The following is a 23,502-nucleotide window of genomic DNA, read 5'->3' as shown; positions in this document are numbered from 1 at the left end:
GCAGGTTTATTCATTCCACTCAGAAAGCTCTGGGCTTTGGTTTGGGTGGGTTGCAGCTGGAGTTTGATTTAGAACTACGGGGGAAATGCATGTCAGAACGAGATCAGTGAATTTTGTGACTGGAGAATATCTGTCTTCCTCAGTTGTTACATTATCTGGAGTTCCATTCTCTCTCTCTTATCAAAATTAGACAATAACAGTCAATTTCACTATCTCAATCTAAACCATCCAAAAACTACTGAAAAAAAAACCAACCAACCCTATGTATCTTGTGTTTCTGTCCAGTATTAAAGCTGAAGGCAGTATATATTGCAAATGCCACTTACTCCGCATTTCTCTCTATCGTGTGTGTGTCTGCTTTTGGGTGGGGGTAAGGGACTCTCTTTCTTTGAAGAGAGCAGTACATGCAAAACTCTCAGAGGGCTTCCACCTCTGAACTGCTTTCTCACACTGCTTCGGCACCCGCGCCCTGCAGCCAGACACGCTGCATTTTGGAACAAAAGCTGTGGCTGTGCGCTCTGGTTTTCCATCCTTTTGGTGCACGCCATTTTCCTGACAGGCCACAGTAGCTCAGGAGCCTTTCAGGAGGTTTGACAAAGGCAAGGGGAGCACATATCAGACAACAAACCCCTTACATGTGACTCTGAGGTGTCCGATAGAGCTTCTTGTGATTGATAGTCATCACAATTGCAGTGGAAAGCCACTGAGCTTTGACTGCTATAGCCAAACCTGCCTACTGTGCCTTCTCAGCTGTTTCTGTTTAGTGTGGATATCTAATGTGTCTGAAAAGTGCTGCTGATTTTTATTAACTTTAAGCCTGTGATTCCCCTTGAAATGATAGTGGGGAGTGTACTTGCAATTAAAGCAAAACTGCTTCTGTTCTGAAATTAGTGGAGGTTTAGTACTATTCCATTTAACCCTAGAAATGGGAGATCAAGTAAAGTGGATAGTTTTGTTTTTTCCTGAGGTGGCAAGTTTAGTCTTGTCAAAGTAGTACGTTCTTTCTGTATTTGTTCAGACTCCTGGAACTGCAAGGCCACCTCAGTGCCACCTGCTCCGGGACAGCTTTCGTTTGGTCCAGGATCAACCAAGGACAGGGCAGGAATGAGGTGGGACTCTTAAGCGAGGGAGCCCTGAGAGCACAGCTGGTGTTTTTCTTCACCAGCTTCTTACAGCGAAGATGACTGTGAGGGTACTGGCACCGCAGCGGAGGTAAAGGCCGTCCCTGGGACCGAGGACGCGTGCACTGTCATGCTGCCCTGTTCGAGGCAGAGGCGGTTCTGCCCAGACAGCAGCTTGTGTGAGGCTGCCCCAGAGCAGCTCTGCCCTGGCTCCCGCTGTGGGATGCTCCAGGCAGAAACTCCGCTTAAAATGGGACTGTGCAGATTTAGCACTGCGGAGCCTTGGCAGTAATTGGCAGGGTGGTGGTTTGTGTTGATGTTGCTCTGACAGGTCGTCTTTTTAGCAAATGACATCACTGTAGCTCTGGCCTCTGTCGTCTCACCTTTTCGCCTTTCACATACAATTTGACCAGATTTAGCCCTCATTTCTTCCAGTCCTGGCCCTCTCATAAATGCTAAGCTGCCAGCGTTGTAAGGAGTCGTAGTAGGTTGAGGATGAGCAAACATCTAGAGCGAGATTACTAAATAAAGCTCTTTAAATTCACATAACCTTTGAAGCTTGCCGGCTGGCAGCAGGCAAATCTCGAAGGCTGAAAAGCCACTAGATGAGCCTCTGTTCCATTTATGTTGGAAAATTTTTGCAGTTAAAAATATTGCTCTTTTTAATTTCATTTTAATGCTCCCTAAATACTCCCTGTCCCTCACACTTGTACATAAATGACAATATCGGGCTTTAGAGAGGTGTAAATGTTTATAGGCTACTGGCCGTATGCAACATTTTATTCTCGGGCTCCTTACAGAAATCTTAGGATAAAGTTAGAGCCCTGGATCATTGCAGCTGGCCTTTTTGTGTAGGTAGGCAATCGTAAAAATTACATGGGGAGGAAAACAAGATTGTATTGTGCTACCAGAGCACATTGCACTGCTTGCCCCCCAAAGATCTCTGACAGCAAGCAAGATGCTCTTCTTCCCGTGTTGCACAGCATCCCCCAAGGAAATTGTGCAGCTTCTGGGCCGTGCTGGGAGTTAGGCTGTGACAGAGCAGGACATAGATGCTCGGTCTTCTTGCCCCAGGCCAGTCTTTTTGGAAATTCATTGGTGTGGACTTTTCTTTTTTCTTTTTTTTTTTTTCCCCCTTTTCCTTTTTTTTCCTTCCCCCCCCCTCCCCCCCCCCCCCCCGAATGGTTGTAAATACCCAGAGACTGTAATATGTGCAGGGATATGTTTTTTTCCGGGTTAGTATGCTGTGTATGTTGTTCCATGTTTGTATGGACTTTTACAGGAATTGCAGATTGAAACAGGAAATGTTTTTGTGTGTATGCACTATTCTCACACATCAAGTATCCAGAAGTACAGTAGCACATATTTTTTCTCACAGTCATCTATGCTTACAGTGTTTCAAAGAATATTCCAAAATATCTTGGCACAGACAAAGTGAAGCTGTTTGCAAGATCCCTAGCTGTGGAACAACAAAGGCTACATTCTCAACACACATCACACATGACTTCTATTAAAGTCTTAAACAAAAATCAGATAATGTATTTAGAAAATTGAACTTCACCATTTATGATGCTACTCACATTGTGAAAGGAAGTAGGTATCCCCTTGTGCCTCCTTTCCAATGTCTTTTCCCTCAGTTCTACTCACTTCTTCGTGTCTCAAATTAGAAGGTAAAAATCTTATATTTAAGTACAAATAAATACATTTTAAACCCAGTAATTTGGGACTAACTCACATCACGGTGCCTAACTTAAAAGGGCCTTGGTATTCAGAAACCAAGGCATACAAGCACGTATAAGGTGCCTCTGGTGGAGCATTGAGAAGTTTGAAACTTCTAAAATCACTATTAATGTCTTACCATTACATATGGCAAAAAGGATGTGGTAAATCACAGAATGTATCCTGGATATTACAGACCCAGCCGTCTCATTAACTTTGTGTCAAAAAACATTCTTCAGTTTCCAGTTTGGATTAAATATAGTTTTATGCTATTTGTACCATCATAGTACAAAATAATGTTGACACCCTTGAATTTTCTATTTGCTTTTTCTCAAATTTATGGTCTGGATCTCTACATTATGTTCTTATTAGGCCGTGCCCATTTGATGTGCTGCGCTTGAATGCAAGGCACGTGGGCAGGGAGGATTGCTAAGAGCCCCCTTCCTTCCTGCCACAAGTCCCATCACATGGATATTGAGGAAGGCGAGCACATTCTGCTGAAAGGCTTAATGCAGACCCATAGTTGTTCGGGGCTTTTATGAGAGTTGTGTGGCTAAGTCTCTTGGTTAGGTCTGGAAAACCTTCGTCTTCTCAATCTTGCTTGCAAAAAGCTTGGCAACCTAGATTTCTTCTTACTTCTTGGGGTTTTGGTAATTTTTAGATTTGAAACATGCAGAGTATCGCAGAAGTCCCTTGTGCTACCACAGCATACAACAAGGAGTTGTATCCTGCCCGTGAGGAGTAAGAGCTGGCTCCTCTTTCCATGCTGTGTTGAGGGAAGCTGCGGTAGCAACTGCGAATCCATCCAGTTGTGGCAGAAAGAAAGAGAGACACTAAAATTCCAGGACTCAACAGGCCCCATAAAAAGATCTGTCTGGACAGCACTTCACTAGTTAAGTGCTAAGTTATTATTATTATTTATTATTTATTTCCTCTTCTATTTTTCCTCTTACTGAACAAGCAGGAAATATCTTTGTTCTTTCATTTTAGAAGTGAAATAAATGTATTCCGTGCAGCATTTGAAATTTTAATAATCCATAATAAATAAAATCATATCTAATAACATAACTGCTTTCAATTGGCAACGCGATCTCCTAGATGCATTGCAATGGCAGAAACATAAATAGTTGCAGCCTCTGAAAGCCTACTTCCTATTTGCTAAATATACTTGGCTTGCTTTAAATTCCTTTGTGTGCAGTCATTAATACAATCCTCTTTGACAGCATTTAATTAAAGTGCTTTTCTCTATTAAATTCATTAAAACTTTTTTTTTATATACAACTGTTTCCCAGACACTGAATGTTAAGGACCTGTAGGCCTCTCTTTAAATAACTTCTCTCTCCTTGTTGTAAATTGTTAATTAAATTTAACTTAGACTGTTTAAAGATGGCTTGGAAAAGAAAGCCAGATTTCAGGATATGGTCTCAATCATGTCTGATTTTTTTTAACACAATTTTTTCCATGTAGTTATAGTCTGCATGTTATATTGTTTATGAATGTTGCTGTACTTTCAGCTGGAACCAAGCAAAGAAACACCCTAAAAAGCTCATTTCCATCTCACTTCAAAAATTTCCATCTTTTTAGTGCAGTTTCTTAGCCTAAGAGTATTTGCATGGGGGAGTAAGGAGGGAGGAGCTGTTTAGTATTAATAGATTATTGACAGTTTAATGTCTTGGCACCTAGACAGCCCATAAGGTATAATAAACAGGAAGCTGTCTGATGTGAGCGCAGTCAATAGCGTATTCAATCAGAACCTTTCAGTTAATTGCTGGTTGACCTCAGAGATTTCCTTTAAGTGAAACTGTCCTTTGCTCAGATCTCATCTGGGTTTCAGGGTTTAATTTGAGAATGCCCTTTCCATATGGTAGCTTGTGCATACATTCCTGGTTGGATTTTTGCTTTGCTCCCATGCACAGCGTTGCAAGAGCCAGCATCTGCCCAGAGCTTCGCAAAACACGTAGACACGGACTGCGTGTGCCACCCCTCTGAGGGCTGCGAGCCTGGATGGGGATACGCCGTGTCACCGGCCTGCCGGCGGGCACCAGCACCACAGTCAAAGCAGGCAGGCTTGTAAACTGATGTCAGGGGTATTTTCGAAGCAGCTGAGCTGTTTCCCAGAGTGTTTTGGGTAGAGTTAGGCATGGCTTTGGTTCCTGGGCAGGCACAGTGGCATTAACGAGACCTGACCCGGTGTCTGCAGATGAGATGTGCCGCAGCCCGACCTGGCTGCCCCGGCAGAGGGGCCGGCACCACTGCATGCGTCCCACCCACGGGCACAGATTCCCCTGCTCATCTGCACAAGTGCAAACCAAGGCTTATTTGTATTTAGTTTCCCTAATTTCTGTACTTAGCCATTCTAATTTTTTCGGACTGCGTATCTTGATGAGATCTAGATAAGCTACAAAAGCCAGCAGGCAAGAAACCACACGGGCAGTCCCTGACCCTGGCTAACTGGAAGCCACCTGCAAATGGGGAGGGAACCTCCATGGAAATCTCTTCTAGCAAGTCTGCCGTGTTTGGGTTTTTCTTCCTTTCCCTCCAACTGTTGACTTTGAGCGTGTGTGTTTTCCTTAAGCGAGATCAGGGAGGGTCAGCTGCAGCTGCCCTGGTTTGCAGCAGACAGGTCTGGATTTCCCAATGAAAGTGAGTACTGCCCTGTGAAGGAAATGTTTCTGTACCAGAGCGAGTTTAATTTACATTTCATTTGGTCAGTCAGGAGACATTTTTTTGTTTCTAGATCTTGCAGTGATTGTGTCTTTTAGTCACTTATCATGCATTCAGACTGTGGTTTGCTGAAAGGAGTATTATTACTTTTAATCTCTAATTTTTCCCTGTCTTTGATTCATTTCTGTGGTTGTCTTTGTCCCTCTGTGTCAAACAAACTGCTTATGCCTTTTTAATAGCCTGATTAGCGCCGGGGAAGCATTGCTGACTTGGAGTAATGTTATTCCTGGTGTTCCCTTGTTTAAATGAGATCAGGAGTAAGAATGCTGCGTTGCTCTGTTTGGGATCCATTAAAGTCCGGTCCGGAGCCCTGACTGAAACATGTTGTAAATTTTTTGGGTTCGTGTGTGTTGGAAAGGTGAGGGCAATAGTTTTGCGATGATGCCTCCTTTCCGGGAAGATTCAAGGATAAGAGAGGCTTGAAGTCTTTCTTTCTGGAGGGAATGGAAGAAAACCATAGCGAGATGGAACAGAACCAAGGAAGAAGTCCCAAGGTATGGGTGTGCCCCTGGGGCCATCAGCTGCAACACACAGGCTTCACTCCCAGGTGTCTCTGGCCAGAATATATTCGAAAGTACTTTCTGGTTTTATCAGACTTACTGGCCAAGCTGCTAATCAGTATTACATAGACCAAAGGACTCCCACATGCAATAAAAATCATAAGCTTTATTGGATTTTGAGATAGGAAGGATTCACATCCAGCTCCTTTTATAAACTGCATTACACTTCATTCTTTCAGAGCTCCCATCAGTACAACCCTTGTAAATATGACGGTGAAGGAGGTAGGTGGGTAGATAGATGGCTATGAGCTTCTGTTCCTTGGGTGGTACACCCTAGAGCTATAGAAATGCTTGAGCTGAGTTTAAGAGGTTGCTGACATTTCTGAAATACTGAAAGAAAAAAATATGTTGGTGCTTTTTAAATTATTACTTTCAGTTAAAATTAAAAAAAAAGAAACGTTTGCAGCAAGTTTAGAGCAACATAATGCTTTAAAGGAAAATAGGAAGAATTTGAAGAGTAAAAGTTGTTCTGAATAAAAAAGCAACCAGAATCTGCCGTTTCATGAAAAATGCCTAAACAACTGCTTGAACTTTGTTAGAATATCCATCCCCCTGCCACCCCAGGCAAACAACTTGGCAAAGTAGACTTTATTTAGGCAATACTTTGATGTCACTCAGTCGACATTTTTGACCAAAAGAAAGATTTTTGCTGAAAAATGCCTCACAATTCTAATCTTAATGGAGCAAAGAATGGCGTTTTGCATTTCTAGCAAAAGCCTGGGCCTCCTTGCACACAGATCTACACAAGCCGCAGGCTTGTGTTACGCGTGAGCTTACCCCTGCCGTTATGTGTGTGTAGCCAGCCGCGGGCTGAGCGGTCCACAGAGCTCCCCACAGCAGGCAGCGGCAAAGCTAGGGACGGATCCCAGGGCCATAACAGCGTCATCCTCTGCTTTGTCCTAATACTGCCTCGCTGGCCTTATATTAAACCATTTTATTAAAAATGAACAACTGCATGTTTTCCCCAACTGCATGTTTTCTAGTACTGTGACTATAAACTGCAGGTGGTGTTTACTTTCCGTAAAGCCTTTTTCTGCCAGCATCCAGAACCTTTAAAATAGGGACAGGTCAGAGTAGTGAGACCTGGAGAGCAGTAACAGCAGCGTAGCTTCCTCAGTCTTCCGGACATGTCCACCTTTTCCAGAGTGTAATCAGGAAGACAAAGGATTTCAGATCTAATTCTCCGAGGCCTCCTGTCCTCGGTGCCCTAATCTGTGCAGGAGACTGTACTTTGGTCATTTCATTTTTATTTACCCAGTTTCAAGCTAAGGGTATAATAAAGCATATTATGCCAGTTGTGTGTGTGGTAATGCTGGATATTTTGCCTTTTACCATGGTAGTTGATTATAATGCACTTTTTAAGACTTGCTTTCTAAAAAAAGGAATATTTATACTTTTATGTGTTTGATTCACACAGTATAGTTTGCTCAAGTCCTGTTATTAAGTGCATTGGTGGTTACGTCTAGAAAGCAAAAAACATGCTGAGTAGTGTTTTATCAGCACAAATCTACTATTTTCACTAACCATAACAGTCAGGTTCTTCTGACTTCTAACTGCCCCCATTGTAAAAATTAGCAGTACAGTTGGGTATTCCTGGAACCCCAAATAGCCATCTGTAAGGACCTAAAACAGTTTGATGGGACAAATAATTACCCCCCCATACACCCCCCCAGAATCCAGTGTCTAATCCAAACATATCCTTCCTGAAATAATGCAGTGCCTACTCCTGATCTGCGTAACTGGAAAACAACATGATTATAGTGGCGCCATCCGTGCCACCATAGTTAGGGGTTTAGAGCTTGGCCTTAAGCATGGCTCTAGGTTGGGGCTTGTTGGGGAAGATCTTGCTCACGCTGCCCGCAAATACTCTTCTGATTTTCGATTGAAAAGGAGAACATGTGTAGTGTTAATTAAATAAGAAAATGTAGAGGATACAAGAAGTATTTTGTCTGCAGAAAAGCAAACCAAAAAGCCTTTTGTTACTTCCTTAGTTCCTGTGGCGTTCTGCCAGCTCTTCATTAGGATTAGCAGGCTTGGGATGGGGAAACTCAGAATCGACCCGAAATCTTTGACAGACCCTCCCTCCAACAACAACCAAGCTCTGTCTCTATTTGGAAACTGCCAAGCAGGGCTCTACATGCTGTAGCACCCCGGAGAGCCTTGCTAGGGCTGCGAGACAAAGCACAGAAGAGGCAAGTCAGAGGCCCACAGAGCCCATGGTCTTGTTTTGAAGAAGTAAGTGTTAACTGGAAGGTTTTGTGGCCCTTGATGCATTCACAGATGTTGAAAGTCCTGCTTGAGTGGGACTCCAGTTAGCATCACCATGCAGAAGGGCAGCGTGAACCTTTATGGGGCTGTCGCTTTTTCCCTTGCCGGGGGAGGCTGCCTTGCTACCGCAGGTTACAGGCGAGAGAGGCTTGCACGGCTTCTTCGAGGCCAGCAGAGTCCTGCCTGCCCGCTGGGGGATGCAGCAAGCCAGCCCCCGTGCCAGCTGTGCTGGCCGTGCCCCATCCCCAGACAATGGAGCCATCCATCACCGATGCCTTCAGGAGAGAGTCTGCAGCGGCATTGTGCAATGCTTCCTGGCCACATTGGCCTCTCTGTCACCAGCACCCTGGCTTGTGCCAGCAGAAGCCGGAATGAATCTGGCCTGTTGCGTATTTATACAGTAGGTACGTGCCGGCTCTACCTGCGGGCTGAATAGTAGTTGTTGATGACCCTCCCAGGTTGCAGCTAGGTATTTGAGAAAGGGATAGCCACTGCTGGCCACCGTTACTATGCAGTAAACCTAAGAATCTGGCTTAAACCAGCCAAAGATGGGAGATTCAGAGCTAATCCACTAACGTTCATCAGCATGAGCTCATTTATGCTACCCCATAAAATCAGCCAGTTCTCAGGCACTTGCACAGCAATGAAAGTTGTGCCTGTGCTTTTGTGGGAAGAGTTGAGTTAGCGTTCGAGGGAGAGCAGTTACCCCAGGAAACACCGGGACACTGCTCTGCATTGTCAGAGTTTTGTGATTTATTTTTTTAACATTATACAGACAAAATAGTGGCTATTGTGTAGGCACGTGCTGTCTATTAACAGAGATCAGGAAAGGGAAATAAACCACGCATTACTGAAGAATAAGATCATGATTGTGGTCAAGTGATGGCAGAATTTTTTTTTCTCTTTGTCAAGCTGATTTGTAAACATTCTTTAAACAACTGTGCAGACAGCAGTGCCACGGCTTCTTGAAAGGAAAGCAAAAACAAGGGAAGATTCCTCCGCGCAGATGTTTTACAGTAACCTTAGACCTGTCCAAAAGTTATCTGGTCATCTCCAGTTGTCACTGTGAGCGACGCTGCCTCTTAGCAGCACAGTGTAATCAGGCTGTAATTTATATTTTATCTCCAGTGATGATAGCTCTTAAAAATGTTTTGTGGTATATTTGCTCTTTGATGCATGCTAAGCTCCTGTTAGCATTAATGGGAGCAGTGTGTGCCGGAGGGGGGAGACACCTTCCCCCCGCCTTCAAGTCAAGATTAATTGCGTTTTGCTAATGCTTATGCTTATCACTTTGCGTGGGGTGGCAAAAGCAATGCACAACTGAAAGTTTTGTTATTTTCTGATTTTTTTTCTTTCTTCCTGTTATCTTTTTAGTCATTTTGTCTTTTTGACCAATTTTGACAGTGTGGTCCTGGAGAAGAATTGCAGGATGGGGCCGCTATTTCAGAGACTGGGTGTTTGTTCAGTGTCTTGCCATGTTTTCAGATCACTGCCTATTTCCTGCCCTTAAGCAAGGCGACCGCCATAAAGCAAAGGGAAGCATGTGGCGAGTGTGCTCCAAAGATGTTGAAATGAATCACTTCAACCAGCTCACATTCCAGCCTGGAAACCAAACTTGCCTTTGACTTCAGATTCCCTGTGGAATTAATTTCTCTCCTCATAGTTCCCTCTTTTGCGTGGCTCGGAGAGTGACTTGTACCTCAGAGCTGAAAGATGTAGGACTCGGGGTTTGTCTGATCCAATATTCTGGCTCCAGTGGTGGTCAGTAGCAGATGAAGGCTGATAGGAAAGGCCTGAATATTTGGGGGATTTTTTTACTGTGTGACTGCTTTGTCTTTGCAGCTGAATAGGACCCAGGGCAGCTGAGTTGCAAGTTGTTGTAGCCACCAGCTCTGGTTGGCTGACTTGGTCTGGCTTGCATGAGACAGCGTACATCATATCACAAACATGTATTATAATTATCTCTAATAACGGTGTTTACTCTTGTGAAGCAATTACTAAGCTGCATTGGAAAATGCACAGGATGTGCGGCTAGCATTTGAGCTACAAAATTAAAAGAAGCTCAGACTGAAGTTAGATGAAAGTGAACATATTTATCCATGTCAGACTTCCTACCATTTTGCACACTCGTATTGATTTCTTTTGACACGGTCTTCTTTTATTGAGTACCATATATTTTTTTTAAATCCCTTACCGATAACGGTACCTGCTGAGGGCAATTGTAAAAGGAAACTAAAGTATATTAAACCTGCCTGGAGTCAAAATGTAATCTAACACCTGTAGTCTGCAATTTGTCATCACTTCATAGATACTTTTTCTTTTTTAATAACAGTTTTGGATTTTCCTGAGTTTTGACCTTAGGATACTGTATAATCCAAGAAAAGCAAGGAAACTAAACCACAGTCTTTAACACAGCTTTATGGTGTCAAGGTGTGAAATCACCACTGTGAGAATGAGCCCAAAGAAAATACTTCATTTGGAGCTGCGACTAGTGCTGCAGTGTTTACCTAAATGAATATATTTTTGCAAGGAAAAAAAAAAAGTAGTCTAACAACCACATTTTTAAGAGGAAAGAAATGAACACAGGTGCAAATTGTAACTTCTGCTACAGTTTCTTGTACAGACATTCCTAAGAAACCTGTAAAGTGTCTTGGCACAGTGATTGCATCTAATTAATGCTCTTACCCCTGCGAGCCCCGGACTGGGAGGCTGTCAGGGTGCAAGCCTGTTTATGGCAGCAGCTCGCCCTGTTCTCTTCTTGCACATTTCTGTATACGAAGATAAGCTGTGAGAGACTGGGAGTAGCGAGTGTAAGGTTGGTTGTTTGAATAGATAATCTCCTGCAGATTATTCCTGTAAGATCTGCTAAGGGGGACAGACAGTGCCTCCTTCTAGGTGTAAGATTTCTTTGCAAGGTGATGGAGGTTGTCTCATAAGTACTCTTAACATGAGAGGTAGGCACTGTCTGGGAGCTCTCCGCTTTCGGAGGTGAAGCGTTGCAAATTCCAGCTACAGGTCTCAGTAAAATGCAGCTGAACACCTTGTTTAGGCTTGTCCCCTGCCCTCCCTTTGACTTTACCTAGTCATTGGGAAGGAGCTTTTCCAACAGGCTTGCTTACACGAAGTACGTAGTGAATCCGTTTTTGCATTGAGTCAAACTGCTGGTAAATCCTGCTGACTCGTCTTGCGTGCTTGTAAGGGATGTAATAGATGACCGGTGTTAGAGGGACCAAACACAGGTACTGAACCTACATTTTGGAAAGTGTGGGCATTCTCTCTGGCTTTTATTTTGGGCTCGTTAAGCAGGCTAAAAACTCGCTCTCTTTGGCATGAAAGTCCTTGGTGTGATACAGTGTCATGGCTGGCTACCAGAGCAATATAAATGTGAAGGAAAGCTAAAAAGTGAGACCCCTTCCCTCTGTGGAGGAGAGAAGGCCAATCCATTCAGCTCTGCTCCACGTGGGTTTGGGTTACGGGAATCGGTACTGGCCAGCACATGCCATGAGGTACCTGTCGGTGCTCGCTCTATGCACAGAGGAAGGCGGTGTGTGTTCAACAAGGGCAGTCTCTCTTGCAAATGCACAGTCTTGCCTTCCAAGAATGTAACGGTTTTGGTGCTTCTCATAGTAAGGGGCACCTCATCATCTCAGCAAAACCAGTCGGAAAGGAGCTCACGTGACTAATCCTGTCTGCAAAAGGAAGAGCAGAACCACACTACAAAACAAAAGAGCTTGGGGTTTTCACGCAGAAATGCAGTTCCTGTTTCTAATCCGCTGCAATGGCTGTTCAGGAAATGAAAGGTGGCATGTCACGGAGCGAGTGTCGTCAGCCAGTGCCTCGCCGCAGTTGGTGCCCGAGTGCGTGTGTGTACCCCGCTCAAGCGTCCTACTTGGCTCCCCTTAGCGACTCACCATTTTCACGTGTCTAGTTCTAGCTAGAAAGTGGGTGGAAATGGAAACAAACATCAGTGGGATAGTGAATCCAGCCAAAATTAAATACAGAGCAGACACAGACTGCTATTACATGACGTTCATCATTCAGTTTGGGTTCGCTCACCTCTCTTTTCTGTGGGAACGCGGCTATCCCAGTCTGCCGAAGTCAGGTTTCTCCTGTGGGAGTGTTCCGAGATGTGGGGAGCGGATACGTGTAAAACAGTGTGGTGATCCCTTCCCCCCAATAATTCTTGGCTTTGGATTTTAGAAAGACCACAAACCCTTAGCTTATTACAAGTAATCCTGATCACTCCCGTAATGATACACTACATTATATGCTCTCCTAAACTTAATCATTCAATATCTCACTTCCTTCCCTGTAGGCATGTACTATTATATTTTACACATGGCTTCCAGCTGGTTTTCATTGTGGCCTTCAAATCATATTTCAAGTACAGTGCGATTTAAGACCAGTCACTTTTATCTTTTAAAGTCAACTTCCATCATATTCGTTTTCTTGCAAGTTTTCTACCAGGGCTGGTTACTTTGTTTGAAAAAACGAGTTTGTCTGTGAAGTTAAAGTCTACCTGAATGAACCTTCATAAAGCAGCATCTTCCGAACCCGCACTGTTCTGAAGTGCTGAGAAGGCAGCCATGCCTGTGGAGTTTAAAAATGAAATCTCTTGAAGGGATGGAAAAAATAAGTCCTGCGGGCATGGAAGGAAATCTATATCTTCACATTTGATTTGAAAGTAGATGGGGAGTCGGTGAGGAGGGAGGGAAGGGAAGTCAGCTCCAGATGGTGGTGGCTGTGGAGGAGGAGGAGGCTGCCCCACCTGTGGCCGGGGAGCGGTGAGGAAGGGCACGGAGGAAGGAGAGGGGAGTGGGAAAGGAGGGCACGGTGCACCTCTGCCGGGATGTGCACCCTTCCGTGCCCAGCGCCAGCTTTCTTGGGAAAAGGAAACCTGAGGGTGGCCATTGTTTTTATCCCTTCTCTCTGAAGCCCACCAGATGCCTGGTGTCTCATGGTAGGTCAGACCATCGTTTGCGGGGTTTATCTGCACTGGAAATGCGCTGCAGCCTGTACCTCAATCACGGGAGATCAGTGGGGTTTCTTTCTTTGCAGTACGGAAGCAGAGCAGCGCTGACCCAAAAACCCAAGTGTTATGGCATGAGTGTGCACAGCAGTGTGTGAAGCCAGTGGAAATTTTACCTGCAGGTTTAAGAGCATAATAATGACCCCAAAATCGGAAAATCTAGAACTGTCGAAAATGGGTGGTTTCCTCTGTGAGGCTGTGGTGTGCAGAGTAAGTACATGAAGTAAGCAAATTGCCCAAATCGACCAGTGTGTTTTACAAATGTAGTTCAAAGCAAATATTTAACAAAGAGGTAATTTAGATTTCATATTGTATCGTGTCTCCACAGTTGATCTGTTTCCCATAGAAAAGCATGCTTTTTTGTATGAAATAGCCCATGTTATTGGAACGAAATACAAAACTGATCACAGCCTAAACCTGAAGGAAATTCTGCGCATTTATCCATTTCTCTGTATATGGGTAATGTTGTGTCACTGAAATCCTTTGTTAATGCCACTGGAAATCCAGAGCAAGCCCCCAGAAGTTAGTGAAATCATGACATTTATCTGTTACAAGAGTAGCTTTAGGGTTTTGTGTTATTTAGGAAAACAATAAGTCAAATAAAATACAACCTTTTTCTAATATTTTACACTGATAACCCCCGAGTTAATGTGTTTTCTCTTCTGGAGAAAATGGAGAGGTCATTCCAGAAAAGGAAGGGTTAAGTAAAATTATTCTTTCCCTCCCGCTCTCAGCCCCTCTCTTTGGTTGATTGCTTTATAGATGCTGTAGGCATCTCTTCATCTCCTTCAAATTAAACATTTTACTGCTGCTGATCCTGTATTGTTGGATTTTTTTCATCATTATATTTGATTGGAAGTCTTGTAACATTTTTCAGGCTGGATCGTTTCTCATGCTATTTGTCAACTGAAAAGGGAAAAAAAAGCCCACTTCCAACTCCAACAAGAATGAACTGAGTAATTCGCACTCTTTCTAGATGTGTTTCTATCTCTGCTAGCTGCTACTTGAATTCAGCTTCTGATTAGCAATGCTACTTGAGGCTTTTCATATGACACTGTCAGTAAATTCCCTGGCAGTTTATTTGTGGTGTTAAGTCCTTTTCTTTTTGGCTGCTCTGGGCCTTACAGTGTCAGGGGACAGGACCAGAGGGCACACCAGGGGAGATAATGTAGGTAGAGGGCTCTGTGACAAATTTACAGGGCTGGGTCCTTGGCTAGTGTCAGTGATCCCGGCTCTGCTGCTTTCAGTGCTCCCTGCCAATGTAGGTACAGATCTGACCCTCATCTTTAACCCCTCTGTTTGGAAACGTCAGTCCTTCTCTTTGAAAACAATCCATGGACAAAAAAGAAATCCTCAAAGAGCAGCTGAGTGATTCCCTTCATTGGAACGTTATGCTCTTTTATTACAAGAGATGTAATATAAGTATTAAGTAATATAAGTATATAATATAAGTATATAAGTATGTAATATAAGTATATAATATAAATATAAAAACATAAACCAGAATATCTGTCGTTTCCATTTGAGTTTCTCCTTTCCCCCAGCTCCTTGGTTAGCTCCGTGTCTATGACACCCTGAGTATTTACGTGCTTGGGAGGAAAATGAATCTATTGGCACTGAAAAACGTTCGCAGCGCTTCTGCCCACCAGCGGTTCTTGCCAGGAGTGTGGCAAGCCCTGCCCGTCACCGGTGGTGACAGCTGCTTTTAGCTGGCAGCATGGAGCTGCCGTGAAGCTGCCTCCGTGTTCAGGTGCTTTCCGTCACTGTCACGAGCATCCCTCCGCGGCGGCGGCAGCAGTGACTTGTGCTGCAGTCGGCGGGACGTGCAGTTGCGTGTCTGCACGTGCATGCCCTCGCAGGCACAGCCGCTGCTCATCGAGGCACCGGGGACGTGGCGCCGGGTCCTGCCTCCGTGACTGGTGCTGAGCAGCAGCTGGAGACGTAGCCCCTCTTGGCCGGGCGAGTGGCTCCTGCTGCCGTCAGGTGCAGCAGCAGAAAGGCAATGCCTCGGCCAGCCTGCAGGTTAGGGCGTTTTCCCAGCATCTCCTCCAGGTTCGGCTCCTCGGCCACACGTGTGCGGTGAGCAGTGGCTGGGGACGTTGCTGTGCTTTTCAGAAACTGTGACTGGAGATCGCTGATGTTATAAATTACTATGACAGCAACGTTTGATGACGGAAATGAATAAAGGGCTCTTAGGCACAGAGCCTTTTTATTTATTTGTATAACAGGCTGATAGTCCACAGTGGACTTCCCTCTTGCAGTAATAACTTGACTAGTGTAGTGTTTTACTGCGGGCTCCGTATTTGTGTGTAAAATTGAGTGCAAGTTCTCAGCACATTTCCATTATTTATCCTTATTTTTTTCCCTCTGGAGAGTTTTAACGTAGGGTTGATTTTCTGGATGTTACAGTTTGCGGCAAAGACAGTTTTCTTCTTTGGGTGAAGAGCCAGAATTCCCTCTTATTTGTGGAAGGAAATATTTATCCATATTGATTTTGTTAGCTCTGTAGCGTTGAGTTCTAATAATTATTTCTCTGCATCTGAAGAAACCTCTGGGCAAATACAGCCCTCAGTCCTGTAGGGGATTTTTGCCGGTAATCTCTCTTGTATAGATTTGGTTTTAAAGAAAGCATACGGAGCTCCTCTGTATTTGTAACAATTTGGAGCAGGTATTTTTTCCCCTGGAATAAAGGCTGCACGAGGCCCTTTCTTAGTCGTTTTAAGTGGCTGTTAGGAAGATTAAGAGCTACATATGCTTTCTTTAGCCTTGCCGAAAAGGAGATACTGCTGGTGAAAATCTGTTACAAGACTGAAAACCATGTTTGCCCAGAGGCTTTCTCAGAATGGAGGGATATAATTATTTGAACTCAGAACTCCTCAACTAGTGAAATTAATACAGATGTAATACAGAGAAATCTGTTCAAGAGATACATTAAAGCCAGCCCTGCAAAGCAACTGAACTGACTACGATGTCGATCTTCATAGAAGAGAAATCTTAACAAATGTCTGGCCTTTTTTTTTTTTTTTTTTTTTTTGGTCATAAAGCAGCTGTGATGGATTTTAATGCCAAATCATTACTCATGATAAAGTAGCACCTGACAGTCCCACGTGTGATTAGGCCTTTGTGGTACTTGGCATCTTGTAGAAACGGTGAGAGTCTCTAGCCAAAAAAGACGAGAGGAAACAAGGAGGGGGGAGCAGAGGAGCAAAGCGGGAGAATGACTTGTCTGAGGTGGGGCAACTGGCCAGTTGTCATGATCACGAGACTGTAATACCTTTTGACTTCATTTTTATTTTGGCTGTTTTGTATTTCTTTTTATTACCTACATTTTGTATTTATTATTTATTTTGCGGTTTTATATTTATTTGGTATCGTTTGCCTTTTATATTGCTTTCTCCTTTCAGTCTATAGTTATTAGTGCAGCTGTCTTACAGGTAAGAAAGGTAGTGGAAAATGAATATTAATTAGTGCTTTTCTTCACCGAAACAAAGTAGACCGTGTGTAAAGACCTGTACAAGTGCCCTTATCTCAAGCACCGAGGGGGTCAGCATGTACATGAAGTCTGTCTGTTTGATCTTGTAGGTGCTGCACAGACAGCAGTCCCAGCCTGCGAAGGAGAATTCCCCACCTAGAGAAGAGGCTCCTCCTCCGCCCGCTGAGGACAGTTGTGCCAAAAAGCCAAGATCCCGTACCAAGATCTCCTTGGAAGCTCTAGGTATCCTTCAAAGCTTTATCCACGACGTGGGTCTCTACCCTGATCAGGAAGCCATCCACACCCTCTCTGCTCAGCTGGATCTCCCCAAACACACCATCATCAAATTCTTCCAGAACCAACGTTACCACGTAAAGCACCATGGGAAGCTAAAAGAGCATTTGGGAACGGTGGTTGACGTGGCAGAGTACAAGGATGAGGAGCTGCTGACGGAGTCAGAGGAGAACGACAGTGAGGAGGGCTCTGAGGAAATGTACAAAGTGGAGCCTGAGGAGGAGAACCCCAACAAAAGCAAGGTGGCTCCAGCGGACATTGACCAGAGATAATGTGAGCTAGGAGCGCAGAAAGCAATACATTGATCCAAGGATTTTCTGGTTTTGTTTTTAATTTTTTTCTCTTTTTACTTTTTGTTTGTTTGTTTCCGTTGCGCATGATCCATGTGCAAACCGATTGAATTCAGCATTGCCCGATCAGACATCGCCTTGACACAGACACTTGAGTGTTACACTTCCTACATTTGACTGAAGTAATCATTGTAATCACATAGGATTATGCCTTCATTAATCTTGCACTTATGAAAGGGACATCTAGCAAGTAAATGGGAAGAAAAAGTCCTATGAAATCAATGAAGGAAAATTTACAACTTTGTGTGTATATATATATATTTACATAAAATATATATATATTAAAATTGCATGGGACGGAACTTTACAACCTGAAAGTATAGACTGTGAAATGAGTTCTTTAAAGATGAGACTTGTTTATGTATTAAAACCACTTCACAATGAGTTGCTTTGGCTTTTTGATAAACTGCCGCCTGCTCTCAGGGTGTGGTGACTATTTTTGAATTCCTATTTATTTTCTATGTTTATCCCTGATTTATTTTTTTTTTTTTATTATTATATGGCTTCCTATCTGGCAACTTGATGGGTAATTTTTGAGGTATGTATTTAAAGATGTAAATCAACACTGCCAAAAAAAAGAAAAGAGGAAAAAAAGAGAGAAAATGGAAAAACAAATCAGGGCACCTTAAAAAGAAAACTAGTAAGTTAAAGTACGTTAAACACAATGCACACTTAAAAGGATACAGCATGTTCCACTCTCCAGACAGTCCTTTCCGTAGTGAACAGATGAATTTTCATGGGATTCAGAATGACTAAAACTGAAATTCAGTGCATAGAAGACTTGTCCGTTAACGAGGTCTTTATAAAAAGAGAAGAAAGATAATGTGTTGAGATTTGATGTATGGAATTCATACTATGAACCACATTTTACTGTGGATTTTATTTACCTGTTCTCTGTTTCAGATCTTAAAATTTATAAGCTTCCTTCTTGTTGTTGCTTTTTGTTTATACTGAGGTGAAACACACGCACACACACAAGTGTAAAGTTACATTGGGACACAAAATGCCACAATCCCAACAATCCTGTCCAGGTAAATTGCTGACAGACCGAGGGTTTGCGTTGCTGACTTCCCGTTCGCCCTTCTCGCCAGCCTCCCCCGTGTTTCTGTTTTATCTGGGCTTCCTCCGTGTCACGCGTTTTGTGCCAGTGAAATGAAGTGTTTTCAGCCGCGGGTCCCCCAGGCTGCAGCCCACCTCCAGTGCGCGGTATCCGAGGCGCGGGCGCTTCCAGCCTCCCTGCCGCGGGGGGCCGCGGGCGCGCGAGGCCCTTCACACCCGTCCACCTCCTTGTCGAAGGGTTTCGCAGCGACCTAGCTAGCAGCTACATTACATAAAGCAGAGCTAATACTGACTGACTCTTCAATGGCATGAGCACTAAAGCTGCAATCTACTATAGCATCCACCCCTTCTGAGGCATCATGTCAAAAGAGACACCAAGTAGCATTTACTTTTCACTTCCGTGCAATGATTTCCGAGACAAGACCTCACCTTTGCTACTCTTGCAGCTGGATTGATTTCAGACGCCTGTTCAAACTGCAATCATAACCGTACCAACAAGGCTTCTGGGTTTTTTTCTTCCTTTTTTCACATGGGCTTTTCATGTAACCTTGACAAAGACCTCATGCAATATCACTTTGAAAGTTACTTTCTGTTTACTACACCAGGCAATGTAATATAACTGTTAATACTATTTATATATTTGAAAGGTATAAAAGGTAGGAGTTAAAAACGAAAAACAAACCTCTACGTGTAGATATTTACTCAGAACAGACAATATACAGGGAGAAGACGTTGCAATACAAGCTAATTCTAGCTGCTCAGTAACCTCTGGAGTTTTTAAGGGATTTTTTCAAAACTAACGTTTGAAACGTAAGAGTATCTCTGCATAAATTTCATATACCTTTGCAAAATTATGGTGGGTTGCTTACTTAATGCCCCTTTTGCTCTTCATCCTTCATTTCTGTAGTATGCTGCAGCTTTAATCAGAATTTCGATGGTTGCTGCTTTATGTTTCTCTCAGAGCTACTCTCTCAAAACTGTCTTCTTATCCTGTAGCTGAAATCACTCCATACATTTGAAAGGAAACTGAATTTTGCCGAGCTACGTAAGGTTGTTCATCTGATGATAGCATCAACATTTGGTATCTTTTACACTTCAACCAAAAATTTTATTAGGTATTTTTTCAATGCTGAGTCTTGCCTTTTTATTTTTAATTTCACTGCCAATTTTGCAGTGGTTCTAAGTGAATCTGTGGGCATTTTAGCCTGTGGTCTTGCCAGAACTTTGCGAATTACAATGCATATATGTCTATTTATTCAATATCCATCATATAATATCTATTTGGAGAAAGAAACTTTTCTTGTAGTGCCTCTTAACAAAGCACAATTTTCCGCCTTTTTTGTGAAATAAAAAATAAACAAATTGTGTTTTATTGCGGTATCAACAATGTGAATAAGGATTAACATATTGTAAATGTTCTTTTTTCCATGTAAATCAACTTTATCTTTGTTATCACTAAGTGATAATTAATTTTTAACTTATGTGCATTGTTAGGCTGTTAGAATTTTTTGGTTGTTGAAATAAAACGCATTCAATAAATATGACTTAATTTGTCAAGTAATTTACTGGGCCTTTTTCTTTTCTGCTGAGTTCAAGTGGAACAAGGTTGCAAAATGGAGGGGGCAATGTTTGCATCTTGAAAGAAGAGTTATCGGGGTTTGAAAACCTGCATAAGCCCCCTGGGGTCGGCACAGCTGACGAATCTGTATCACCCGAGACCGATCTGTTGTGTTACTGGCTTTTTGTGTACACGTATGTGCACACGCAGAGTCTCCGACGGGATCAGGAGGAGGGTGTGGGTGCCATCAGCCCATCAGAGAACACACTCAAAACACACACATAAAGATCCACTTCCAGTCTGCTGTCTTCTTTTGCTGGTAGATATTTTCTGTTTATAATTAAAAAGCCACAAATGACTGCGTGTCAGGAAACTTTTGGAGCACACATGTCCATGGTTAATGGACATAATAAAAGGCTTTATTATATTTATAGCAGGGCATCCTACTGAGTGTCTAGAGGAATGCCGGAAGGATTGATGTATCTGAGAAATGTGTGAAATGATTTTGGGGAGAATACAGATAAATGGAAAAAATTGCTCAAAATTCTTAAGCTAACAAAGTGGTGAGTGCCTGGATTCAATCCTAGCAGACAGATCATATACTGCACGTCAGACTTGAGTTGTCTAGGAATTGAGGTAGAGCAATTTTTAAAAGCTTTTTTTTTCTGTAGTTCCAATGTAATAGTTCTTCTTTTCACGGCTTTTTCACATCCTATATAAAATATATAGGATGCACTCCCTTGAGAAAAAAATGGCGGAGGGGGGAATGACCACATTTTTGGATATCTAGCCACCTGCGTGTCACTTGAGTTTCCTCTTTGTGTCAGGAAAGGGCTGTACCGCGGAGTACCTGCAGCCTGGCGCTGGGGAGCTACTTCTGCTCTGAACTGCGGGCACAGCCCCGATGGACAGGGCAGGCAGGCCAGGCTGGGGTTCCGCTGGTCTTCATGGGCGAGGGAGGTGACAGAGGGCATGAACTGGCCTTCGAAACTGCACCCACACCCGGGCAGGTGCTGTGAAGATGCCGATGGTGTTGGATTGGGTGTCCTTTCCTGCCTGCCAGGGGGACAAGAAACAAAAGGAGAAGCAGCTCTCACTTCACTGATAGACAATTTTATACATGCACTCTGTGTGTGTCTGGCTAAATAATATTTAGAGAAAGACACACTCACACATACACACATATTTTAATTGGGGGGAAAAATCCTATAAACATATGGGTTCTTCTTCCAAACTGTAAAAAAAATCATTTAATAGCTGCTATAGTAGAAATATTTCTATTAATGCTTCTACTTCTCTATACTTTACATGCTGCTGCTCCTATTTGTTGTTCATGTTTTAGTCATCCAGACATATGTATTTCCAATTTCAAACCTGTGTGAGTGAAAAATAAACATTTTAAGATTAGTTTAAAATGTTTTTAAGATTATGAACATACTGTCTATTGCCTGAAGTTCATTGTTGCTTAGGTAAAAGTATCCGCTCAATCTCTTCCCACTTACTTAGTACCCAAGTATTTGCTCTAGACTAAATGGATGAGAATCCTTCATTGATGAAATTTTGTTTCTATCTCGAACCTGTTAAACATGGAGGGATAAAAGCTAGATACATTTGACAGTGAGCAAATGGCATCTTAAAATCATGAACGAGTCATTACAAAAAAATCTCCACTTACAATATAAAGTGCAGTGATTAATTAAAGATGCGGGTTTAACTTATTTATAGCCATTAAAAAAACATACCGGTTTTAACACAAAATAACACGAGCCAAGTCATCCAGGGGAGAGATGCTGGCAGCCCGAGACTTGGAGAGCAGGCAATGTGACGAAGCCAACAGGGAACAGCAAATGCAGGCCACCCTTGAAACCTTTGGAAAAGTTCACAGAAGCAAGGGTGGAAAGAGGTGGCTCTGGTGCCCCTGCCACGATCCCCTTCTTTTTGCTCACATACAGACAGTTCAGGAGTGTGAAAGCCCCGTCTCACTGCGATGGCAGGAAACCTGTGTGCTCACTCCTTGGCTGTGGTGCAGACGGCGGGGAGCTTGCCAACCGGAGAGCGTGCTGCGGGTGAGTCAGCCCTACCTCAGTCAAAAAGATGATACGGGTGAGGGAGAGGCAGCAGCAGTTCAAGCACAGATTTCTGCAGGCTTTCCCCCTCCTTCCAAAATTTTTGGTTGCTGATGGCCAAATGCTGGTCTTGCTCGACTGGCGGGTGTGGTTCACTGGAGCTGGGGGAATGAAGGTGGTGGGAGGCAAGACGAGGCTCACATGCTGAGGTGGTGAGCTGTGGCTGCTGTTCCCCTGGCTGGCTTGGCTGCGTGAAAGGCTGCCCTGCTGCTGAGCAGCTCACCTCTGCCGGAGGTCCTGCGTACGCAGCAGGCACACCGCGCTCCGGCCCTGCAACCGCCGCCTCTGTCTGCAAGGCAGCACGTGCCCAAGGCAAGAGTCATCCCCTCTGTCCTGTGTTAGTGTTTCAGGAGCTACAGCCAGTTCCTCCTAAGAGGAGTGGTGTAACTTACCCTTCAGAAGGGGTCTGGTCTTGATTTGAAGACCTCAGGAGCTGGAAAATCTACTGTTGCCCTCAGTAGTTTGTTTGAATGGTGGTTTCTCTCCCTGCTAAATCTGTACCATATTCTAATGGGAATTTGTCTGGCTTTCCCTTCCTGGTTTTGTTGTTTTGTTAGGCTTTTCTCTTCTGGGTGAAAGTCCCGTGTACTGAAGGACATTTTTTGTCCCTCTAAAGTAGCTGTTCTGATCAGATGAATTTTCTTGAATTGAGGCCTTAGTGTTCAACTGAGGCTGGCTGTGGCTATTTCAAGGAAAAATCTGCTTTGGCTAGTGACAGAGTTTCCCCTTGTACTCCTTTTGAGAGTGCATCAAGATAATGACAGGAAGAGAAGCTTTTTAATAAAAAGGCTATTTGCTGCTTGTGATCCTTGAATGTTCACAGATACTACCTGTCACTGTTTAAGTTACGTAGCTTTATTCTGCATATATGCTACATAATTGTAGCTTTTCATCTCATGAGAAATGACATACCTTGGCATGGGGTGAAAATCTCCAATGAAATGTTCTCAGAAAAGAGACTTTATTTTTGTGACCAATCTTAATGGACAGTGTAATTTGCAAGAGCAGAAACGCAGGTAGTGTTCACTAGCAAATTCTTACCCGATGAGGTACGGGAGAGGCACAGGGTGGGTTAAGTGTTCCTCCCAAGACCAAGAGAACTGTAGGGCTGCTGTAAGAGCAGGGATTATGGGACTGGCATGACTAGCAAGGAACCTGGCTCAGCATAGACAGGGCTCCTGCAGCCTGAGAGATGGGTCAGGTGCCTTCAGACAAAAATCAG

The 23,502-nt window shown here is 43.5% G+C and overlaps 1 protein-coding gene and 1 long non-coding RNA gene across 4 annotated transcripts in view; one reads left to right on the top strand and one right to left on the bottom strand.

The window, feature by feature from the left end:
• SATB2 (SATB homeobox 2) overlaps positions 1-18,315 on the top strand; it is a 132,800-nt gene extending 114,485 nt beyond the window's left edge. For both annotated transcript variants that reach the window (XM_075511667.1, XM_075511668.1), the window contains exon 11: positions 17,004-18,315. In XM_075511667.1, the coding sequence (XP_075367782.1) occupies positions 17,004-17,459 (456 nt within the window). In that variant the 3' untranslated portion in view covers positions 17,460-18,315. The remainder of the gene's footprint in view (positions 1-17,003) is intronic.
• A 937-nt stretch (positions 18,316-19,252) lies between these two features.
• On the bottom strand, positions 19,253-22,581 carry LOC142414438 (uncharacterized). 2 transcript variants are annotated; one of them, XR_012777081.1, is made up of 3 exons: positions 21,897-22,581; positions 20,949-21,528; positions 19,253-20,484 (listed from the first exon to the last, which is right to left on the bottom strand). It is a non-coding gene; the product is annotated as an uncharacterized LOC142414438 (long non-coding RNA). The 2 variants fall into 2 exon arrangements; XR_012777080.1 differs by having other exon boundaries at positions 19,253-21,206; positions 21,327-21,528.
• Positions 22,582-23,502: the final 921 nt, after the last annotated feature.

This window comes from Mycteria americana, chromosome 9 (assembly GCF_035582795.1).
Source record: "Mycteria americana isolate JAX WOST 10 ecotype Jacksonville Zoo and Gardens chromosome 9, USCA_MyAme_1.0, whole genome shotgun sequence".
NCBI classification, from domain to species: Eukaryota; Metazoa; Chordata; class Aves; order Ciconiiformes; family Ciconiidae; genus Mycteria; species Mycteria americana.
This window is presented reverse-complemented; position numbering and strand designations above follow the sequence as displayed.